Here is a 22,372-nt window from a genome sequence, read left to right as displayed (position 1 = left end):
TAAATTAAGTTTTGCATCTCGCCCTCTTTGGTTTTTCCTTTTTCTGGTTTGAGTGTGAGTAGCCCCAGGCCTACCAATAATTCTGTTATATTGCAGGAACATAACATGAACATAACATAAACATAACATGAACAAAGAAAATTACATTAGACAGGTGCACCTTGTGCTGGGGACAATAAAAGTCCACTAGAATGTGCAGTTTTGTCACACAACAGAATGCCACAAGTTTTGAGGGAGAGGGCAATTGGCATCCTGACGGCAGAAATGTCCACCAGAGCTGTTGCCAGAGAATTTTATGTTCATTACGCTACCATAAGCCATCTCCAACATCGTTTTATATAATTTGTTTGTGTGCGTGATATCCAATTGGTAGTTACGAACTTGTCTCATTGCTGCAACTCCCCAACGGACTCGGGAGAGGCGAAGGTTGAGAGTCATGCGTCCTCCGGAAACATGACCTGCCAAGCCGCGCTGCTTCTTAACACACTGCTCGCTTAACTCGAAAGCCAGCCGCACCAATGTGTCGGAGGAAACACCGTCCAACTGACAACCAAAGTCAGGTTGTAGGCACCCGACCTGCCACAAGGAGTCACTAGAGCATGATGAGCCAAGAAAATTCCACCGGCCAAACCCTCCCCTAACTCGGATGACGCTGGGCCAAGCGTACGCCGCCCAATGGGGCTCCCGGTCATGGTTGGCTGTGACAGAGCATGGTATTGAACCTGAGGCTGTAGTGGTGCCTCAGCAGTACAATGCAGTGCATTAGACTGCTGCGCCAGTCGGGAGGTCGTTTTAGAGAATTTGGCAGTATGTCCAATCGGCCACGTGTAATCACACCAGCCCAGGACCTCCACATCCGGCTTCTTCACCTGTGGGATCATCTGAGACCAGCCACCCAGACAACTAATGAAACTGTGGGTTTGCACATCTGAAGAATTTCTGCACAAACTGTCAGAAACTGTCTCAGCGAAGCTCATTTGTGAGCTTGATGTCCTCACCAGGGTCTTGACCTGACTGCAGTTCTGCGTTGTAACCTACTTCAGTTGGCAAATGGCCACTGGCACGCTGGAGAAGTGTGCTCTTCATGGATGAATACCGGTTTCAAATGCACCGGGCAGATGGCAGACACCGTGTATGGCATTGTGTGGGCGAGCAGTTTGCTGATGTCAACGTTGTGAACTTGGTGCTCCATGGTGGCAGTGGGGTTATGGTATGAGCAGGCATGAGCTACGTACAACAAAAACAATTACATTTTATCAAAGGCAATTTGAATGCACAGAGATAACTGTGAGATGCTGAGGCCCATTGTTGTGCCATTAGTCCACCGCCATTGCCTCATGTTTCAGCATTATAATGCATGGCCCGATATTGCAAGTATCTGTACATGATTCCTGGAAGCTGAAAATGTCCCATTTCTTCTATGGCCTGCATACTCATCAGACATCATCAGTCACCTATTGAGCATGTTTGGGATGCTCTGGATCGACGTGTACGACAGCGTTTCCAGTTCCCGCCAATATCCAGCAACTTCGCACAGCCATTGAAGAGGAGTGGGACAACATTCCACAGGCTACAATGATAAACTCTATGCGAATGAAATGTGTTTCTTGAGGAAATGCGCTTCTTGAGGCAAATGATGATCACACCAGATACTGACTGGTTTTCTGATCCATGCCCCTACCTTTTTTCAAGGTATACTACATGGCACTATTGGAACTCAGTAGTGAGTGTTGCAACCGAGGACAGACAATTTTTATGCTCTTCAGCGCTCAGTTTTCCCGTTCTGTGAGCTTGTGTGGCCTACCACTTCGTGGCTGAGCCGTTGTTGCTCCTAGACGTTTCCACTTCACAATAACATCACTTACAGTTGACCGGGGCAGCTCTAGCATTGCAGAACTTTGACAAACTGACTTGTTGGAAAGGTGGCATCCTATGACGGTGCCATGTTGAAAGTCACTGTGCTCTTCAGTATGGGCCATTCTACTGCCAATGTTTGTCTATGGAGATTGCATGGCTGTGTGCTCGATTTTATTCACCTGTCAGCAATGGGTGTGGCTGAAATAGCCGAATCCACTAATTTGAAGGGATGTCCACATACTTGCTGCACGAAATCTAAGGAAGTCTCTAGATTTTGCTCGCCTGAAGTAGAATATCTTATGATAAGCTGTAGACCACACTATTTGCCAAGAGAGTTTTCATCTATACTTTTTGTGGCTGTTTATTTACCACCACAGATGGATGCTGGCACTAAGACCGCACTCAGTCAGCTGTATAAGGAAATAAGCAAACAGGAAACCACTCACCCAGAGGCGGCATTCCCACTATCCAGAGACTTTAAAGCAGGGGAACTTAAATCAGTTTGACCTAATCTCTATCAGCATGTTAAATGCGCAACCAGAGGGAAAAAAATTCTGGATCACCTGTACTCCACACACAGAGATGCGTACAAAGCTCTCCCTCGCCCTCCATTTGGTAAATCTGACCACAATTCTATCCTCCTGATTCCTGCTTACCAGCAAAAATTAAAGCAGAAAGCCCCACAGTCTATAAAAAAGTTGTCAGATGATGCTAAACTACAGGACTGTTTTGCTATCACAGAATGGAACATGTTCCGGGATTCTTCCGATTGCATTGAGGAGTACACCACATCAGTCACTGGCTTTATCAATAAGTGCATCGAGGACATCATCCTCACAGTGACTGTACATACCTACTCCAACCAGAAGCCATGGATAACAGGCAACATTCGCACTGAGCTAAAGGGTAGAGCTGCCGCTTTCAAGATGCGGGACTCAAACCCGGAAGCTTATAAGAAATCCTGCTATGCCCTCCGACGAACCATCAAACAGGCAAAGTGCCAATACAGGGCTAAGATTGAATCATACAACACCGGCTCTGATGCTCATCTTATGTGGCAGGGTTTGCAAACTATTACAGACTACAAATGGGAAGCAAAGTCGCGAGCTGCCCAGTGACACGAGCCTACCAGAGCCAGCTGTTCCGGACGACTGTGTGATCACGCTCTCCGTAGCCAAAGCTGACGTGAGTAAGACCTTTAAACAGGTCAACATTCACAAGGCCGCGAGGCCAGATGGATTACCAGGACGTGTGCTCCGGGCATGTGCTGACCAACTGGCAGGTGTCTTCACTGACATTTTCAACATGATGCAATCTCTGTTGCACTCCACACTGCCCTTTCCCACCTGGACAAAAGCAACACCTATGTGAGAGTGTTCAACACCATAGTACCGTCAAAGCTTCACTAAGCTAAGGACCCTGGGACTAAACACCTTCGTCTGCAACTGGATCCTAGACTTCCTGACGAGCCGCCCCCAGGTGGTGAGGGTAGGTAGCAACACATCTGTCACGCTGATCCTCAACACTAGTGCCCCTCAGGGGTGCTTGCTCATTCCCCTCCTGTACTCACTGTTCACCCACGACGGCATGGCAACACCATCATTAAGGTTGCAGACGACACAACAGTGGTAGGCCTGATCACCGACAACGACGAGACAGCCTATAGGGAGGAAGTCAGAGACCTGGCCGGGTGGTGCCAGAATAACAACCTATCCCTCAACATAACCAAGACTAAGGAGATGATTGTGGACTACAGGAAAAGGAGGACCGAGCATCACCCCCATTCTCATCGACGGGGGTGTAGTGGAGCAGGTTGAGAGCTTCAAGTTTCTTGGTGTCCACATCACCAACAAACTAGAATGGTCCAAAAAAAACAAGACAGTCGTGAAGAGGGCACGACAAAGCCTATTAACCCTCAGGAAACGAAAAAGATTTGGCATGGGTCCTCAGATCCTCAAAAGGTTTTACAGCAGCAAAATCAAGAGCATCCTGACTGGTTGCACCACTGCCTGGTACGTCAACTGCACAGCCTCTGACCGCAAGGCACTACAGAGGGTAGTGCGTACGGCCCAGTACATCACTAGTGATAAGCTGCCTGCCATCCAGGATCTCTACACCAGGCAGTGTCAGAGGAAGGCCCTAAAAATTGTCAAAGACCCCAGCCACCCCAGTCATAGACTGTTCTCTCTACTACCGCATTGCAAGCGGTACCGGAGCGCCAAGTCTAGGACCATAGGCATCTCAACAGCTCAACCCCCAAGCCATAAGAGTCCTGAACAGGTAATCAAATGGCTACCCGGACTATTTGCATTGTGTCCCCCCCAACCCCTCTTTTACGCTGCTGCTACTCTCTGTTTATCATATATACATAGTCACTTTAACTATACATTCATGTACATACTACCTCAATTTGCCCGACTAGCCGGTGCCCCTGCACATTGGCTACCTGGACTATCTGCATTGTGTCCCGCCACCCGCCACCCGCCACCCGCCACCCGCCACCCGCCAACCCCTCTTTTACGGTACTGCTACTCTCTCTTTATCATATATGCATTGTCACTTTAACCATACCTACATGTACATGCTATCTCAATTGGCCTGACTAACCGGTGCCTGTATATAGCCTCGCTACTGTTATAGCCTCGCTACTGTATATAGCCTCGCCACTGTTATATCTTTTTACTCTTGTGTTTATTTCTTTACTTGTCTATTGTTCACCTAATACCTATTGTTTACTTAAAAATTGCACTGTTGGTTAGGGCCTGTTAGTAAGCATTTCATTGTTTCACCTGCTGTATTCGGAGCACGTGACAAGTAAACTTTTATTTGATTTGATTTGCACTGGACCTTTAACCCTACCTGACCACAGCTCTGTTGAGACTGAATGGTACTACTGTGTTGCTTCACCTGGCTTCGGGAAGGTGGAGGCTCTTACAGTGTTAAACAAGGAAAAGTGACAGTAGCTGTTGTCGTGGTCTGTGTCAGGTGAATCAGTGTTTCCCCTAGGATTTTTTTCAGCAGTGGTGGCAGAGTTAGCAGGGTTGGGCGTCTTCCTGGGGCATACATCTCTATAGCTACACAGTAGATGGTTCGCCACTGACTCTGCTTAAAGCATATAGGGAAAACACTGGGTGGAGGAATAAGAAACAAGACTTTAGCACTAGCATCAAGAAGTATGTTAGTTAGACGAAAAACATGTAAAGAAAGACTTCATTGTTCTGCTTGTGCTAATTCCCCATGAAAGACATCATTGTGTTTGCACAATTACGCATATTAAGTATGTAGGTGGGAAGAAGACCTGTGCTCACGCATGGCCACTAGGAGCTGCCAACAGTGTCCTGCTGCATCCCACCTCCCCTCCTCTGTCTTCTAACGCCAATAAGGAAGTTGCATTTAGGATTTTATGCCCTTGGAAATTGCTCAAATATTTCAAACTGGTTCGCTATATCATACAGCCCTAGTAGGGGCTTGTGTACGGACACCACAGCATGTCTGGATTGTTACTGTGAGCTGCTTTAGGGCTGCTCAACATCCTATGCCCTTGGCATTGTCCAGCAGCGTACACACACACACAGTCTCGCACACATTCAGTACAGTCATTGGTTGAAACATTGTGACTCCAGTGTTACTGTATCACATCTATGCAGTCCAAGCCATATGAGGGTAATCAGGGTATTTGTGCACTTCATTGTTAATAAAAGACTGCTAACACATGTTTCGTCGAATAGCCTCCGTATGTTCCTCATACATTACATTTCTCTAAGTGCGCTCCATGTTTCCTTGATTTATGGTTGTCGACTTGAGGGTTGGGGGATGAGGAAAAAATATGATTTAATCCATTTTAGAATAAGGCTGTAACGTAACAAAATCTGGAAAAAGTGAAGGGGTCTGAATCCTTTCCAAAAGCACTGTAGGACATGTTTAACGAATACCATGGAGAGGTTTTTCCCCTTTATTTCTGAGTATTGTTTCCCTTGTTAGCATTTTCTACCGACCAATAATGCAGTGATTGAAACCATCCCATAGCTCCTCTCCTAATCCGACTCAGATATCTCCTCTACATGGCACAGCACAGGGAAACAGATCTAGTCCTGGTTGACTAACATGGACAAGACCTGGTCCAGGCTAACTGATACACTACTGCACTGACTCCTTGTTCTTTGTCCTTGGCTGCATATGGTTCAAAAGAGGTCTGAAAACCAAGAGCTTTGTTAGTAGTGAGAGTAAGTATACAAAGCCTTTATAGAGACTACATAAAAACTGGAGGTAAATGTAATGCTTTGTGTCTAACTTATTCTTAAAAGACACGCTTTGACTAATGAGGGCTTCAGCATCTGACGTTGACCTGTGACCTCTGGGTAAGCTGTTTTCCTGGCAGGTCATCCCGCTCCCAGCCTTTCCAGCTGTGCAAAGCAGGTCCTGATAACGTATTACGAAAGGAGTCCTCTTGGAAAAAGAGTGGGCCTATGACCTACTATCAGCCTGTGTTTGAAAACTCACTCTATTCTCTGTGTGAGACCCTCCCCCCACTGTTCCACCCTCAGTGACTCTGCCTCTTCTGAGACCCAGGCGGGAAAAAGCCAGCGGATGTGTATTGATAGGGGAAAGACCGCAATATAAACACAGCCTACAATGCACTCCCGCAAGTCTCACGGCTGATTGAACTCATGTTAACACCATAAGGACTTTGAAAAGAAAGAGGGGCGAGAATGAGAAAAGAGATTCAAATCCCAGAGTAGACGGTTTACGGAGTGCGAGGGCACGGCTAATTTCCCTTTATGTGCGCATGTATGTATGTGTGTGTGTGTGTGTGTGTGTGTGTGTGTGTGTGTGTGTGTGTGTGTGTGTGTGTGTGTGTGTGTGTGTGTGTGTGTGTGTGTGTGTGTGTGTGTGTGTGTGTGTGTGTGTGTGTGTGTGTTTGAGAGAGAGAGAGAGAGAGAGATTGCAGGGTTTGTGTGTTTTTACCAGATAATGATACGACCACCTGTGTCTTGTATTTTTTTTTTAAACAGGTGTGGAGCCAATAGTGTGTTTCTCTTACCTTTTGTCTTGAATTTGAGTGTGCATGCTAAACCTGCTCTGTGTGTATCCCACGTTCTCCCTCTCTCTCTCTTCCTCTTTCCTCTCTCTCAGGAACTGGTGTCCCCATACAGTCACTAAGACGGTGACTTGCCAGGTGCAGAATGGGACAACCCTGCAGCGTGTCTACCAGACATGTCGCTGGCCACAGGGCTGCACAGGGGGCAGGTGAGTCTGGGACCTCTTATCCAAAACACTGCATGTCAAAACCTCCCCAAACACACCCGACATCTACACCTTGATGAATGAGCCACAAGATCAGAGGAACTGTTTCCTCCTTACACTGTTTGTGATATTGGCCTGTGTGTGTTCCCCAGCTACCGGACAGTGGTCAGACCCTCCTATAAGATGGTGTACCGTACCATCAACTCTCTGGAGTGGAAGTGCTGTCCAGGCTACAGCGGCACGGCCTGTGAAGAAGGTAAGAGGGCAACAGAGGTCAACATCTTCTGGGATTCATGCACTTACAGATTTCGCTGTTCTTCACCAGCTGAGCACATCTCTGTACTTCTCTGTACATCTCTGTACTTCTCTGTACATGTCCGTACTTCTCTGTACATGTCCGTACTTCTCTGTAAATCTCTGTACTTCTCTGTACATCTCTGTACTTCTCTGTACATGTCCGTACTTCTCTGTACATCTCCGTACTTCTCTGTAAATCTCTGTACTTCTCTAGCTTCTGGTCCCTGTAGTGCCTTTCTCTCCTCTCTCTGCATCTCACCCCCCCTCCCCCCTCTCGCTTTCTCTCTGCTCCTCTGATTGACTGGCAATGCTCACAACTGAAAATACATGAATGTGAGCAGAACAATGAGGACATGAGATTTTGGTGCGAGGAGAGAGAGAGACCCGAGGAGGTGAGGGTGATTAACTTCTTAGCTTGGATGAAAAGGTGCCCAGAGTAAACTGCCTGCTACTCAAGCTCAGAGGCTAAGATATGCATAGTATTAGTAGATTTGGATTGAAAACACTCTGATGTTTCTAAAACTGGTTTCAATGATGCAGTATAACAGAACTCATATGGTAGGCAAAAACCTGAGAAAAAAATCCAACCAGGAAGTGGGAAATCTGACATTTGTAGGTTTGCCTATCCAATATACAGTAGGATATTGGTCATTTTGCACTTCCTAAGGCTTCCACTAGATGTCAACAGTCTTTTAAACCTTGTTTGATGCTTCTACTGTGAAGAATGAGGGAAGGAGAGCTCTTTGAGTCAGGTGTCTGGCACGAGCTGAACATGCGCGCTCACGTGAGAGCGACCTGCTTTCCATCGCATTTCTGAAGACAAAGGAATTCTCCGGTTGAAACATTATTGAAGATTTATGTTAAAAACATCCTAAAGATTGATTCTATACATCGTTTGACATGTTTCTACGAACTGTATCGGAATTTTTTTACTTTTCGTCAGAACTGGTGCATCATGAATGTGGATTACTGGACTGAACCTGCGAACAAAATGAAGGTATTTGGACATAAATGATGGACTATATCGAACAAAACAAACATTTATTGTGGAACTGGGATTCCTGGGAGTGCATTCTGATGAAGATCATCAAAGGTAAGTGAATATTTATAATACTATTTCTGACTTCTGTTGACTCCAAAAAATGGCAGATATCTTTATGGCTTATTTGGGCTCTGAGCGCTGTACTCAGATTATGCATGGTGTGCTTTTTCCGTAAAGTTTAAAAAAAATCTGACACAGCGGTTGCATTAAGGAGAAGTTTATCTAAAGTTCTATGTTTAATACTTGTATCTTTTAGCAATGTTTATTATGAGTATTTCTGTAAATTGATGTGGCTCTCTGCAAAATCACCGGATGTTTTGGAGGCAAAACATTACTGAACATAACGCGCAAGATTTTTGGATATAAATATGAACTTTATCAAAAAAAACATACATGTATTGTGTAACATGAAGTCCTATGAGTGTCATCTGATGAAGATCATCAAAGGTTAGGGATTAATTCTATCTCTTTGATTTTTGTGACTCCTCTCTTTGGCTGGAAAAATGGCTGTGTTTTTCTGTGAATAGGTGCTGACCTAACATAATCGTTTGTGGTGCTTTCGCCGAAAAGCCTATTTAAAATTGGACACTGTGGTGGGATTAACAAGAAGTGTATCTTTAAAATGGTGTAAAATAATTGTATGTCTGAGGAATTTTAATTATGAGATTTCTGTTGTTTTGAATTTTGGCGCCGTTAACGGGATCGCAGCCGTAAGAATTAAGGGCTGAGGTAGTGAATCCTGTGCATGTGATATGTAGTCCTGGAGCCTGGTTCTGACGCAGCTCTGAGCGGGAGTCAGCCCCTCAGCCATGTTGTGGTCAGAGAAACCATGAAGACCAGACGGCTGCCAGGACTGCCTTGGCTCTCTCCCACTTCCTCCTTCTTTCCACACTCTCACTTCCCCTTCTCACTCTCCCGTTTGGTTCACTTTCTCACTCTCGGGTTTGATATCTCTCTCATTTCTCTCTTTTTTTGTCATCCCTTTCTTCCTGTCTGTAAGTTATCTTTTCTCACTTATCTCAAGTTCAATAATGTATCTTTGTCTTCATTCCATTTCAACATATCTCTCTATCTCTATCTTCCTCTGTGTTATCCAGTATCCCCAGTTCCTCACTGTTAGCCTCTTAGGAGTTCCTCAAAACGAATAAATGAGTAACATGGATAAACACTAGGATACCCCTCTGTTTGCCTGCATATCAATACACTCACTCTCCAATGGTCTAGAAAAACCTCCCACCAGCATTTTAGGGCAGAGCCAACAGCCTCCAGTTTATTCATCTTTTAGGTTTGTTAAGTGTCCAACTTGACTGTTATTGAATTGCATAAGGACAATTATTTTGTATGGTTTTGCATTTTATGGTCCATCTGCAAGTATGGTTTCATCCCCTTAAAATGCTAACACTCTGTTATTGCTATTCTGATCCTTTCAACTCCAGTAACTCCCCCTGCCTACACAACACACACACTTCTCCTCACACCACTCACCCAGAACAGAGCCTAATGATTTCCCTTGGCGCTGGCTGGCCCCGTCTGGTGTAGAGGGTGGAGTGACTGTTTGCCCCAGGACCCAAGGCTGATTACAATAACCCTTTACTGTGATAAAACGTTGAGTTCTCAGTGGTGTTGACATGGGAATACTGTTTCCCTCACCAGCCAGCCCATTCCTCCCAGGTGAGCTAACCGTCTCTCTGGGGGCCTCACAGGGGCCCACTACCTGCCCCCCTACCTGAAGGGTGCTGTAATAGGGCCTCATTTGGTGAGAAATTACTCCACTTTTCCCACCAGCAACCCCTTTAGACATGTGCCTAGGGCAGTGGTGGTCACGAAATTTAGTCAGCTGGTGATTGTCAAGCAAATAACTGTCGTCTCACGGTAATTGACCGTTAATTAACAAACACATTTAGCATCTCCTGGCTTCCACACAGTGGCCTACAAGCCACTGATGCAGACCGTTGGAACATCTACATTTTGAAAAGTCTAATAAATCCATATAATATAGCCTACACCTTCACAATAAATCCATTCTTTATTTTAGACAGGTCAAAAGAAGCATGATATGAAGAAAATGTAGTCTATTTATTGGGGCTATTGTCACGGCAGCATAGCCTAGTGGTTAGAGCAATGGACTAGTAACCGAAAGGTTGCAAGATCGAATCCCCGAGCTAACAAGGTACAAATCTGTTGTTCTGCCCCTAAACAAGGCAGTTAGCCCACTGTTCCTAGGCTGTCATTGAAAATAAGAATATGTTCTTAACTGACTTGCCTAGTTAAATAAAGGTAATAAAAAATTCAGAAGAACAAAATAGCATTCTCTGAGATGTCCTTATGTTAGGTCCTATGCCAAATGGCTATACTAGTTCATTTAGCAGACACGATTTGCTTAGAATCTCGTGGCATTATTTTATAGTATGAAGAATACAAATGAACAAACCTGAATAAGATATAAAGGATATTTTCTACAAATTATTTGAGGGAATGCGCACATGCGGCTATTCTGTGTTGAGCGGTTAACGAAGATATATGTACTCCTATATGCTTCATTTTGAGTTATTCATGTAATTTTAGCTGTTCTACATACGTTAAGCTATATGTTTTGATTTTTAATACATTGTAAGGCTGCGTGATGTGACTCTAATGATGATTTGAAAAAAGTTGCTTGAAGGGCATGAGCTCTGCTTTGTTTTTTGCGCAGGCTGTACACACTCAGTCTCCCATTCACAATTTGGCAAGCACTTGATAATGCTTCGGATTTCACGACGGCATCCCCTATGTGTGGACATAATGCACCCTACAAAAATCCATGCTTTTTTAAGGCCAGTGGCTGTGGTGCCCTTGGCCCGGAGTGCTGCACACTCCGAAGCACCTCTCACTCACATGGCTCTCCATCCGTCTTTCTCACAGGCTACAAGTGAAGACAGACACATCAGGGATGCAACTGCATGCGTCCTTATCCAATTCCGAGGTGCATATTGAAGATATTGGAAGAACTGTCCACATTTACTTTTCGTCAGCCAACAAGATGAGTAGGCCTAACGAACAGCAAAAGCACTAGCCATTTACATTACATTTAAGTCATTTAGCAGACGCTCTTATCCAGAGCGACTTACAAATTGGTGCATTCACCTTATGACATCCAGTGGAACAGCCACTTTACAATAGTGCATCAGATCTTTTAAGGGGGGGGGGGGCAGAAGGATTGCTTTATCCTAGGTATTCCTTGAAGAGGTGGGGTTTCAGGTGTCTCCGGAAGGTGGTGATTGACTCCGCTGTCCTGGCGTCGTGAGGGAGTTTGTTCCACCATTGGGGTGCCAGAGCAGCGAACAGTTTTGACTGGGCTGAGCGGGAACTGTACTTCCTCAGTGGTAGGGAGGCGAGCAGGCCAGAGGTGGATGAACGCAGTGCCCTTGTTTGGGTGTAGGGCCTGATCAGAGCCTGAAGGTACTGAGGTGCCGTTCCCCTCACAGCTCCGTAGGCAAGCACCATGGTCTTGTAGCGGATGCGAGCTTCAACTGGAAGCCAGTGGAGAGAGCGGAGGAGCGGGGTGACGTGAGAGAACTTGGGAAGGTTGAACACCAGACGGGCTGCGGCGTTCTGGATGAGTTGTAGGGGTTTAATGGCACAGGCAGGGAGCCCAGCCAGCAGCGAGTTGCAGTAATCCAGACGGGAGATGACAAGTGCCTGGATTAGGACCTGCGCCGCTTCCTGTGTGAGGCAGGGTCGTACTCTGCGGATGTTGTAGAGCATGAACCTACAGGAACGGGCCACCGCCTTGATGTTGGTGGAGAACGACAGGGTGTTGTCCAGGATCACGCCAAGGTTCTTAGCGCTCTGGGAGGAGGACACAATGGAGTTGTCAACCGTGATGGCGAGATCATGGAACGGACAGTCCTTCCCCGGGAGGAAGAGCAGCTCCGTCTTGCCGAGGTTCAGCTTGAGGTGGTGATCCGTCATCCACACTGATATGTCTGCCAGACATGCAGAGATGCGATTCGCCACCTGGTCATCAGAAGGGGGAAAGGAGAAGATTAATTGTGTGTCGTCTGCATAGCAATGATAGGAGAGACCATGTGAGGTTATGACAGAGCCAAGTGACTTGGTGTATAGCGAGAATAGGAGAGGGCCTAGAACAGAGCCCTGGGGGACACCAGTGGTGAGAGCGCGTGGTGAGGAGACAGATTCTCGCCACGCCACCTGGTAGGAGCGACCTGTCAGGTAGGACGCAATCCAAGCGTGGGCCGCGCCGGAGATGCCCAACTCGGAGAGGGTGGAGAGGAGGATCTGATGGTTCACAGTATCGAAGGCAGCCGATAGGTCTAGAAGGATGAGAGCAGAGGAGAGAGAGTTAGCTTTAGCAGTGCGGAGCGCCTCCGTGATACAGAGAAGAGCAGTCTCAGTTGAGTGACTAGTCTTGAAACCTGACTGATTTGGATCAAGAAGGTCATTCTGAGAGAGATAGCAGGAGAGCTGGCCAAGGACGGCACGTTCAAGAGTTTTGGAGAGAAAAGAAAGAAGGGATACTGGTCTGTAGTTGTTGACATCGGAGGGATCGAGTGTAGGTTTTTTCAGAAGGGGTGCAACTCTCGCTCTCTTGAAGACGGAAGGGACGTAGCCAGCGGTCAAGGATGAGTTGATGAGCGAGGTGAGGTAAGGTAGAAGGTCTCCGGAAATGGTCTGGAGAAGAGAGGAGGGGATAGGGTCAAGCGGGCAGGTTGTTGGGCGGCCGGCCGTCACAAGACGCGAGATTTCATCTGGAGAGAGAGGGGAGAAAGAGGTCAAAGCACAGGGTTGGGCAGTGTGAGCAGAACCAGCGGTGTCGTTTGACTTAGCGAACGAGGATCGGATGTCGTCGACCTTCTTTTCAAAATGGTTGACGAAGTCGTCTGCAGAGAGGGAGGGGGGGGGGGGGGAGGGGGCGGAGGATTCAGGAGGGAGGAGAAGGTGGCAAAGAGCTTCCTAGGGTTAGAGGCAGATGCTTGGAATTTAGAGTGGTAGAAAGTGGCTTTAGCAGCAGAGACAGAAGAGGAAAATGTAGAGAGGAGGGAGTGAAAGGATGCCAGGTCCGCAGGGAGGCGAGTTTTCCTCCATTTCCGCTCGGCTGCCCGGAGCCCTGTTCTGTGAGCTCGCAATGAGTCGTCGAGCCACGGAGCGGGAGGGGAGGACCGAGCCGGCCTGGAGGATAGGGGACATAGAGAGTCAAAGGATGCAGAAAGGGAGGAGAGGAGGGTTGAGGAGGCAGAATCAGGAGATAGGTTGGAGAAGGTTTGGGCAGAGGGAAGAGATGATAGGATGGAAGAGGAGAGAGTAGCGGGGGAGAGAGAGCGGAGGTTGGGACGGCGCGATACCATCCGAGTAGGGGCAGTGTGGGAAGTGTTGGATGAGAGCGAGAGGGAGAAGGATACAAGGTAGTGGTCGGAGACTTGGAGGGGAGTTGCAATGAGGTTAGTGGAAGAACAGCATCTAGTAAAGATGAGGTCAAGCGTATTGCCTGCCTTGTGAGTAGGGGGGGAAGGTGAGAGGGTGAGGTCAAAAGAGGAGAGGAGTGGAAAGAAGGAGGCAGAGAGGAATGAGTCAAAGGTAGACATGGGGAGGTTAAAGTCACCCAGAACTGTGAGAGGTGAGCCGTCCTCAGGAAAGGAGCTTATCAAGGCATCAAGCTCATTGATGAACTCTCCAAGGGAACCTGGAGGGCGATAAATGATAAGGATGTTAAGCTTGAAAGGGCTGGTAACTGTGACAGCATGGAATTCAAAGGAGGCGATAGACAGATGGGTAAGGGGAGAAAGAGAGAATGACCACTTGGGAGAGATGAGGATCCCGGTGCCACCACCCCGCTGACCAGAAGGTCTCGGGGTGTGCGAGAACACGTGGGCAGACGAAGAGAGAGCAGTAGGAGTAGCAGTGTTATCTGTGGTGAGCCATGTTTCCGTCAGTGCCAGGAAGTCGAGGGACTGGAGGGACGCATAGGCTGAGATGAGCTCTGCCTTGTTGGCCGCAGATCGGCAGTTCCAGAGGCTACCGGAGACCTGGAACTCCACGTGGGTCGTGCGGGCTGGGACCACCAGGTTAGGGTGGGCGCGGCCACGCGGTGTGAAGCGTTTGTATGGTCTGTGCAGAGAGGAGAGAACAGGGATAGACAGACACATGGTTGACAGGCTACAGAAGAGGCTACGCTAATGCAAAGGAGATTAGAATGACAAGTGGGCTACACGTCTCGAATGTTCAGAAAGTTAAGCTTACGTTGCAAAAAAATAAGAATAAAATACAAGATCTTATTGACTAAAATGATATAGTACTGCTGGCTGGTGAAGTAGCCTGGCTAGCAGTGGCTACGTTGTTGAAAGTGAAGCTGGCTAGGTAACCTCGACAATTTCACTAAATTTCTCTAAACTACACAATTATCATGGATACAAGGACAGGAAAGACAACTAGCTAACACTACGCTAATCAAGTCGTTCCGTTGTAATGTAAGTTTCTTCAGTGCTGCTATTCGGTAGAAGTTGGCTAGCTAGCAGTGTTGGCTAGGTAGGAGGACGGCAGCGCGGCAGGCGAAAAATAGCTGGCTAGCTAACCGATAATTACTCAAAGCTACACAATTATCTTAGATAAAAAGATAGCAAAGAAAACTATGTAGCTAGCTAACACTACACAAGTCAAGTCGTTCCGTTGTAATGTAATCGTTTCTACAGTGCTGCTAATCGGTGGCTAGCTGGCTAGCTAGCAGGGTTGACTACGTTACGTTAGGGCGAGAATACCTGGCTAGCGAACCTCAGCGAACCTTGATAACTACACAATTATCACCGATACAAAGACGGCTATGTAGCCAGCTAAGTAGCTAGCTAAGATCGAACAAATACAAATCAAAGATAGCAAAGACAACTGTGTAGTCAGCCAACACTACACTGATCAAGTCGTTCCGTTGTAATGCACTCGTTTCTACAATGCTGCTATTCGGTGGCAAGCTGGCTAGCTAGCAGTGTTGGCTACGTTGCGTTACGTTAGGGCGAAAATAGCTGGCTGGCGAACCTCAATAACTACACAATTATGTTTGATGCAAAGACGGCTATGTAGCTAGCTAAGATCAAACAAATCAAACCGTTGTACTGTAGTGAAAATGAAAATCAGACCGTTGTACTATAATGAAATGTAATGAAAAGTTTATACTACTATTCGGTAGACGGTGGACGTTTGCTAGCTGCTGGGCAGATAGCAGTGTGGACTACGATAGACGACGGAATACGATAATTACGCAATTATCTTTTATACACAGACGGCTAAGTAGCTAGCTAAGAAGAAATTGCTACGGTTAGACAAATTAAACCGTTGTACTATAATGAAATGTAATGAAAATGTAATGAAAATGAAATGAAAAGTTATACTACCTGCAGAGCATTGCCCTGTGTGGGTTTCAGAAAGCGGACGACCGGGAGAAGAGACTTTGATCATCAGCCTATGTCAATCTACTATCCCCCATAGTACAAAAGTCGACCTATTCTTTTCTGTGTTAGAAATAAAAATTCCAAACATAGTCTGGGACAGTTGTGGGATGTGATGGATCCCACATGAATACCACTAGCATCAAAAATACTTTTTTACGCAATGTGGCTGACGCAACAGTTCAGAACATTTAGCTTCAAATGTTGATAAACTATTTCTTCACATTATAAGCGCAGCAATGCGTACATGGCAGGAGGCTATAAGCGCAAATGTTCCATTAGCGGGAAAACACTATTATCAAAAGTGACCGCAAATGCGATTATGCATGTAATGCTTTTATTATAAAGGTGCATTTTTATGGTGAAAATGATCTTCCCCAAACTTGAAACTCACGTGCTGCTTATATATATATATATATACACACACACACACACACACATCAGTTAGGCTCTACACTCCTTGTAAAGCAGATTAATGTGTCACGGCTCTTGTCATAATGAGGATCGGACGCAGCGTGGTAAGTGTTCATGATTTTATTTGATCACAAAACAAAATAAACAAGAGGGAAAACCGAAACAGTTCTGTAAGGTGCATAAACTATACAGAAAACATAGAAATAAAGAAACTAGAATGCCCACCCTAGTCACACCCTGGCCTAACCAGGGTATTTGGCCACTTTAGTTGTGATACAAACCTTATCAAAACATATAGCCCTATGGGCTAGGCTACATGAGGTGTGACACTATGATTAGAGAAAGTCGCAAAAAAAGGCATTGTTTCTAATGTTGGGCATCATTCATCCTTGATTTAATCTTGTCTTAACATATACTAAATAATATATGTGTGAAATTTGTTTTGATTTAGAATGGACCATTATCATGCACCTGTCTTGATATACATGCCATCTATGTACTTAAATAGTGAATGGAGGATGCTTTTCCCATGTTTTTTTTTCATGCCAGCCAGGTAGCCTTTACTCCTGTTGTAAAGATAAGCAATGTGCTTAATATTAGGAAAGTTGAGAAATAAATATAGTAGGCCTAGCCTATAGAAAGCTGATGGGAGCCTCCTCTTTTTAGTAGAGGCCATCCCTCTGTTTTCTTGCACAATTGCATAGCCTACAGAAATGTTGCACAACATGAGGTCATGGGCTCTCATGAAATGTTTGATTCGATTTTTGATTACATTTGCATTGATGTCAGAGTTATTAGAGGGGCAATAGACTGCTGAGTACCAGGCAGTTAGCAAGATTGGTAGGCTATTAATGACCATCAGCAGCATCAGAGCTTGGAGAAGCCTAATTATCGTGACTGCCTTCATGAGTTGTGACAGCCGGTGTGCGGTAATGGTCACCGCAACTGCCCTACATGTGCCTACACATGTTGACACAAGGTGTACCAGTGGAGGCTTCTCAGAGGAGGAAGGGGAGGACCATCCTCAATGAATTTCATAAAAACACAATTTTTAAAACATTGAAAAAGTTATACTTTTTAGATAAAACTATACTAAATAGAATCACGTCAGCAAATAGTTGATTAAAACACACTATTTGGCAATGAATGTCTACAGTAGCCTCAACAGCACTCTGTAGGGTAGCACCATGGTGTAGCCGGAGGACAGCTAGCTTCCGTCCTGCTCTGGGTACATTGACTCAATACAAAACCTAGGAGGCTCATGGTTCTCACCCCCTTCCATAGACTTACACAGTAATTGTGACAAGTTCCGGAGGAGGTCCTCCAATCTATCAGAGTTCTTGCATCATGAACATGTTGTCCACCCTATCAAAGGATCAGAGAATTCATCTAGTACTGAAAGCATAAGCTACAGCTAGCTAGCACTGCAGTGCATAACATGTGGTAAGTAGTTGATTCAAAGAGAGAGAAAGACAAAAGTTTAACAGTTTTGAACAAATCAATTTCTTCCAAAATGAAGGAGAAGCAAGTGAAAGATAGAAATGTCATTTATTTTTTTACTTTCAGTTTCACTTACTTAGCTAGCAAATGCAGCTAGCTTGTTTAACCTACTCAAACACCCTGCTCAAAAAATAAGGATGCTATGTTAGCTAGCTGGCGATGACTATCCAACAAAACACTAGAACTCTTCAAAACCAAGATAAGCTTTTGGTTTTACTAATTTATTGCTACCGGGGCCTGCCGGTGTAAGAGCTAAACTGCTTACTGACTGTACACTGTAACGTTACTGTAACGTCTATTAGCTATGTTGACTATGACGTTACTTTAGGTAATATGGTGACAACGATGTATGCTGTGTGTAGTGGTTATGATATGGTTTGGCTTGGAAAGTTGTTTTTGCCTGGTCACATACAGCTGATGTGTTGTGCATTGAAGTCTACAAGTGAAGGGACAAGGTGACAGAAGGAGAGAAGGAATACAACGTGGCTGCTATGAAAGTGAACTGTGTTTATATGTGATCAGAGGTGTATTCATTCTGCCAATTCTGTTGAAAAGAGTTTCTTAAACGGAAGCAAACGGAACAAAACGGGGATAAACATACCTAAATTTGTTGAATAGAAACTCTCGTTTGCAACTGTTGGACTAATGATAACACCTTATATCAGCTAGATGCAGGCAAGACTGTGCAAGGCTTTATTTAATGTGTCACTGTCTGTCCATGTGTCACTGTCTTTTACCTCAAATGTTTCTCTCGACCTGTGTGCACCTATTTTGTAAACTTTCATTCATAGGCTAGGTTGTAGCAACCTCGTGATGACTATAGGGACATTTTTAGTATCATGTAGTAGCCTAAACCTCTCACTGTTACATTGAACTGGGTGAATGGGATATGAATGACAGTCATCCAATATGCTGTAAATACAGGCCATGCTCATGAAAAAAGAAATCTTAAACGCCACTGACCGCCACTGAGGTGTACATATGTCATAAGCCCTCTGATACAGCGTATGAGACACTCAAAAACTCCCACACACGCATGGACAGACTACCGAGATACACACACACAGAAAACACACACACACACACACACACACACACACACACACACACACACACACACACACACACACACACACACACACACACACACACACACACACACACACACACACACACACACACACACACACACACACACACTGTCAATAGACCTAGAATTATCCATTTAAGTAGTACTAGAGGGCCATGGTGGGGGTTTGTCTGGGGGGGTTGAGACGGGGACAGGGATTCTGAGATTAGACACTTATGAGAGCGCCGTTCCGGGTGTCTCAGATCACAAGCAGCGCTGAGTGGAAGTGTCAGCTCGTATTCAGACAGCCCTGCTATGCAGCGCGGTGGATAGCATCCAAGACCGCCACCGGGATTGTGTAGGAAGGGCCCCTGTCAGCACTCAACCTGATACCCCTCCTCTCAGCCCCCTCTTCCCATACCTTAAGGATAAATAAAAACAAGCGACACTGGATGACTGGAGATGGGACAGCACATGCACAAATTGTTGCCATAGCGTTGCCAAGGGAAGTTAGCGCAGCATTCTCAGTTGATGCAGCATTCGAGTGGAGGTCAAAGATGAGCTGTGTGTGACGTTGTTGTGATTGTTAGGCTCTGGCTTTGCGGATACATGGCCTAGAGAATGTATTTGTGTGTTTTAGACACATAACATAGATGTATGTTATTAGTTATTCGTTGAAGTGGACATACGGGATATATCTTTGGTCTGAAGTTAAACTAATGTGATGTCCTGTCCTCTTGATCTATGACCCGTTCAAAGTTCCAGTTAAGAGTAGTCTTAGGTTTTCCCCTCCTTCCTTCCATCTACACACTCCCTCTGCTGCCTGTCTGCTGTCTGCCTCTCACAGACTGTGGAAAATGTGCATGATCCTTTGATTTACTTTACCTCCCCTAACTTCTCTGTACTGTACCACTACCCTGACTGACCCCCCTCCCAGGGCTGGTCTGCATTACTGCAGCCGTCACCACAGCAGACAGACAGGCCAGCTTCTAACTGGGACTAGGACTGGGACTCTCACTGGGAGGGTGAGAGTTAAGGTGAGACTGAATGATGGCAATCCTCCCCACTCAGGAAAGCCAGAGCGGTGAGGGCTCTATATTTGTAGCATTGATTTTTAAGAGTTGTTTTCGTGTTTGTTCCTTCACTCACTTAGCTGAGTTATTTCCCTTACATGCGTGTACTCTCTGACCTTGTTAGGTGCTTTGGAGTTTGGTCCCCTGCCTGTTGTCAGAGTGGCTGACTAGGGTCCAGTCTGTCTGGTGTGTCTGACCTAGAGATAACACGTCTCTGTTTTAGTTTAGAACCTCTTAATGTGTTTCCCCCAGTCCCAATGGCCCGGGTGCAGAGTGTACCGACCCAGGATGAGTGAGTGAATACTATTGGATGGGTTCAAGTCACTCAAGTCACTCCAATCAGAGGATCCCGTGGGATCTGTGGCCCGTTGGCTCCACCACATCCAGCCCATGGGCTCCAAAAACAAAACATTACACACACAGGCTGATAACAGACAAACCCACTGAGTCAGAGAGAGTCAATGTGGAGTAAGATAACACTGTATTAAGACAGCCACCCCTCATATTTCTCTCTGTTTCTCAGGCCTCCAACCAAATCTCAAGCCTTGGCTTAAATTCCAAACCAGTGGTGTAATTACCTCATCGTAATTGTTCTCTATGAGGTTGGGGAGATATTGTCTTACTGCTGGACCTGCAACACAATGGTCTTTATCTCTGATTGAGCTTGAAAAAACATCTAAGTATTTGCAGATGGAGGTACTTTTATAAACTGCCAGAGAACGTGGATATAATGTATGCCTGGATCGCATCACCCTTCCAAGCAACACAACTCTTGTTTTCACTGGGGATATCCCAAGTTACAATACATCAAATAACGCTATCAAAATTATACCCCATTTTATTATAACAGAATATCAAACATATTCCGTATTCCTTATATTTGATTATGACATTGGCGTTTATGGTTGACTTCAGGAAGCATAGAAGGGAACATACCCCGATCCACATCAATGGGACTGTAGTAGAGAGAGTCACGAGTTTTAAATTCCTCGGCATCCGCATCACCGAGGACTTTCATGGACCAACATCACCACCGCCCTTGTCAAGACGGCGCAACAGCGTCTCTACTTCCTATGGCGGCTTAAGAAATACGGCATTCTGCCCCGGGTCCTCTCAAAATACTACCGCTGCATCATCGAGAGCGTCCTGACCGGTTGCATCACAGCCTGGTACGGGACTTGCTCTGTCCACGAAAACAAGACCCTCCAGCGGGTGGTGAAGTACACCCCTGGGATCGTGCTTCCACCCATCCAGGACATCTACTGGAAACGGTGCCTGAGGAAGGCCGCAGCATCATCAAGGACCCCACACACCAGTCACAAGCTGTTCACTTCTTTACCATTGGGCAGAAAGTGTTAGAGGTCTGATACCAACAGGCTCAGAGACAGTTTCTATCTACAAGCCATCAGACTGCTTAACACTTGAACTGGACTGACCACCTGCTCTGATTCTCCGCATCTTAGCAAACATCACAGCTGCTGCTACCAGACTCTTATTATACTGCTACATTTATACACTTGCCCCCCATCCCCACTTCTCCAATACACGTGTAAATATTGGACTATAAATTGTGCCTTCCTGTATTATACTGATGCTAAAATGTTTATTCTATTCTACTGCCATGTACTTTATGTTAGTATTCTTATGTTTTACTATTTCTTATTGCTGTTACATTGTCGAGAAGGAACCTGCAAGTAAACATTTTGTTGGACGATATACACCATGCGTATCCCGTACATACGACTAATAAAACTTGGAACTTGTAATGGAGATCATAGTCTCCCTGGCATATACGTTGTGATAGTATTCGTGTCTCCCTCAGGTCAGGTGTGTTAGTTGGCCTCCTGCCCTTCTCCCCTGCTGTGACTGAGTTATGTGAGGATAGAGTGTGAGAAAGAGAGGATGACAATGGGAGGTTTCGGTTGATATCACAGACTGAACATGATTTATAAAGACAGACACGTGAAACAACACAACACCGGGCAGCTTACCTCAGGAGGGGACCGCAGGCAGCACATTGAGACATTAGGGAGGCAGTGGAGGCTGCTGAGACACATAATGATGGAAATTAGTTAATGGAATAGCATCAAACACATGGAACCCATGTGTTTGACATATTTGATACCATTGCACTCCAGCCATTACCAGGAGCTCCAGCCATAACCAACCTCCTGTATAGGGAGGAGGTTTTGCTGAATTAGTGCGGCTGAAAGAGCCCCATCAAGCCATGTTTCTCAGCCAAGCGGAGGCTGCGGTTTCTGGGCTGCAATTACAGCGTGGCCGACAGGCAGAGGCTCGGCATCTTTAATAAGCCGCAAAAGTGTAATCTGTGTTTTCACAGCTCAGCTCGGCTTATCAGAGGCCTACATTCTAAGCCCCTCACTTTAAACATCGCTGGGCTGCAGCTTGCCATTAGCAAGGGGAGTGTGAGAATAGGTGGGGG

At 45.8% G+C, this 22,372-nt stretch overlaps 1 protein-coding gene across 4 annotated transcripts in view; it reads left to right on the top strand.

The window, feature by feature from the left end:
• The window catches only part of emid1 (EMI domain containing 1), a 112,253-nt gene that overhangs the window by 10,990 nt on the left and 78,891 nt on the right, over positions 1 to 22,372 (top strand). For all 4 annotated transcript variants that reach the window (XM_055887075.1, XM_055887074.1, XM_055887073.1 and 1 more), the window contains 2 exons: positions 6,991 to 7,104; positions 7,254 to 7,357. In XM_055887075.1, coding sequence (XP_055743050.1) covers positions 6,991 to 7,104; positions 7,254 to 7,357 — 218 coding nt within the window. The remainder of the gene's footprint in view (positions 1 to 6,990; positions 7,105 to 7,253; positions 7,358 to 22,372) is intronic.

The sequence above is a fragment of the Salvelinus fontinalis genome, chromosome 28 (assembly GCF_029448725.1).
Source record: "Salvelinus fontinalis isolate EN_2023a chromosome 28, ASM2944872v1, whole genome shotgun sequence".
Lineage (NCBI taxonomy): Eukaryota > Metazoa > Chordata > Actinopteri > Salmoniformes > Salmonidae > Salvelinus > Salvelinus fontinalis.
Note: the sequence above shows the minus strand (reverse complement) of the source record. Positions and strands in the feature narration are given on the sequence as shown.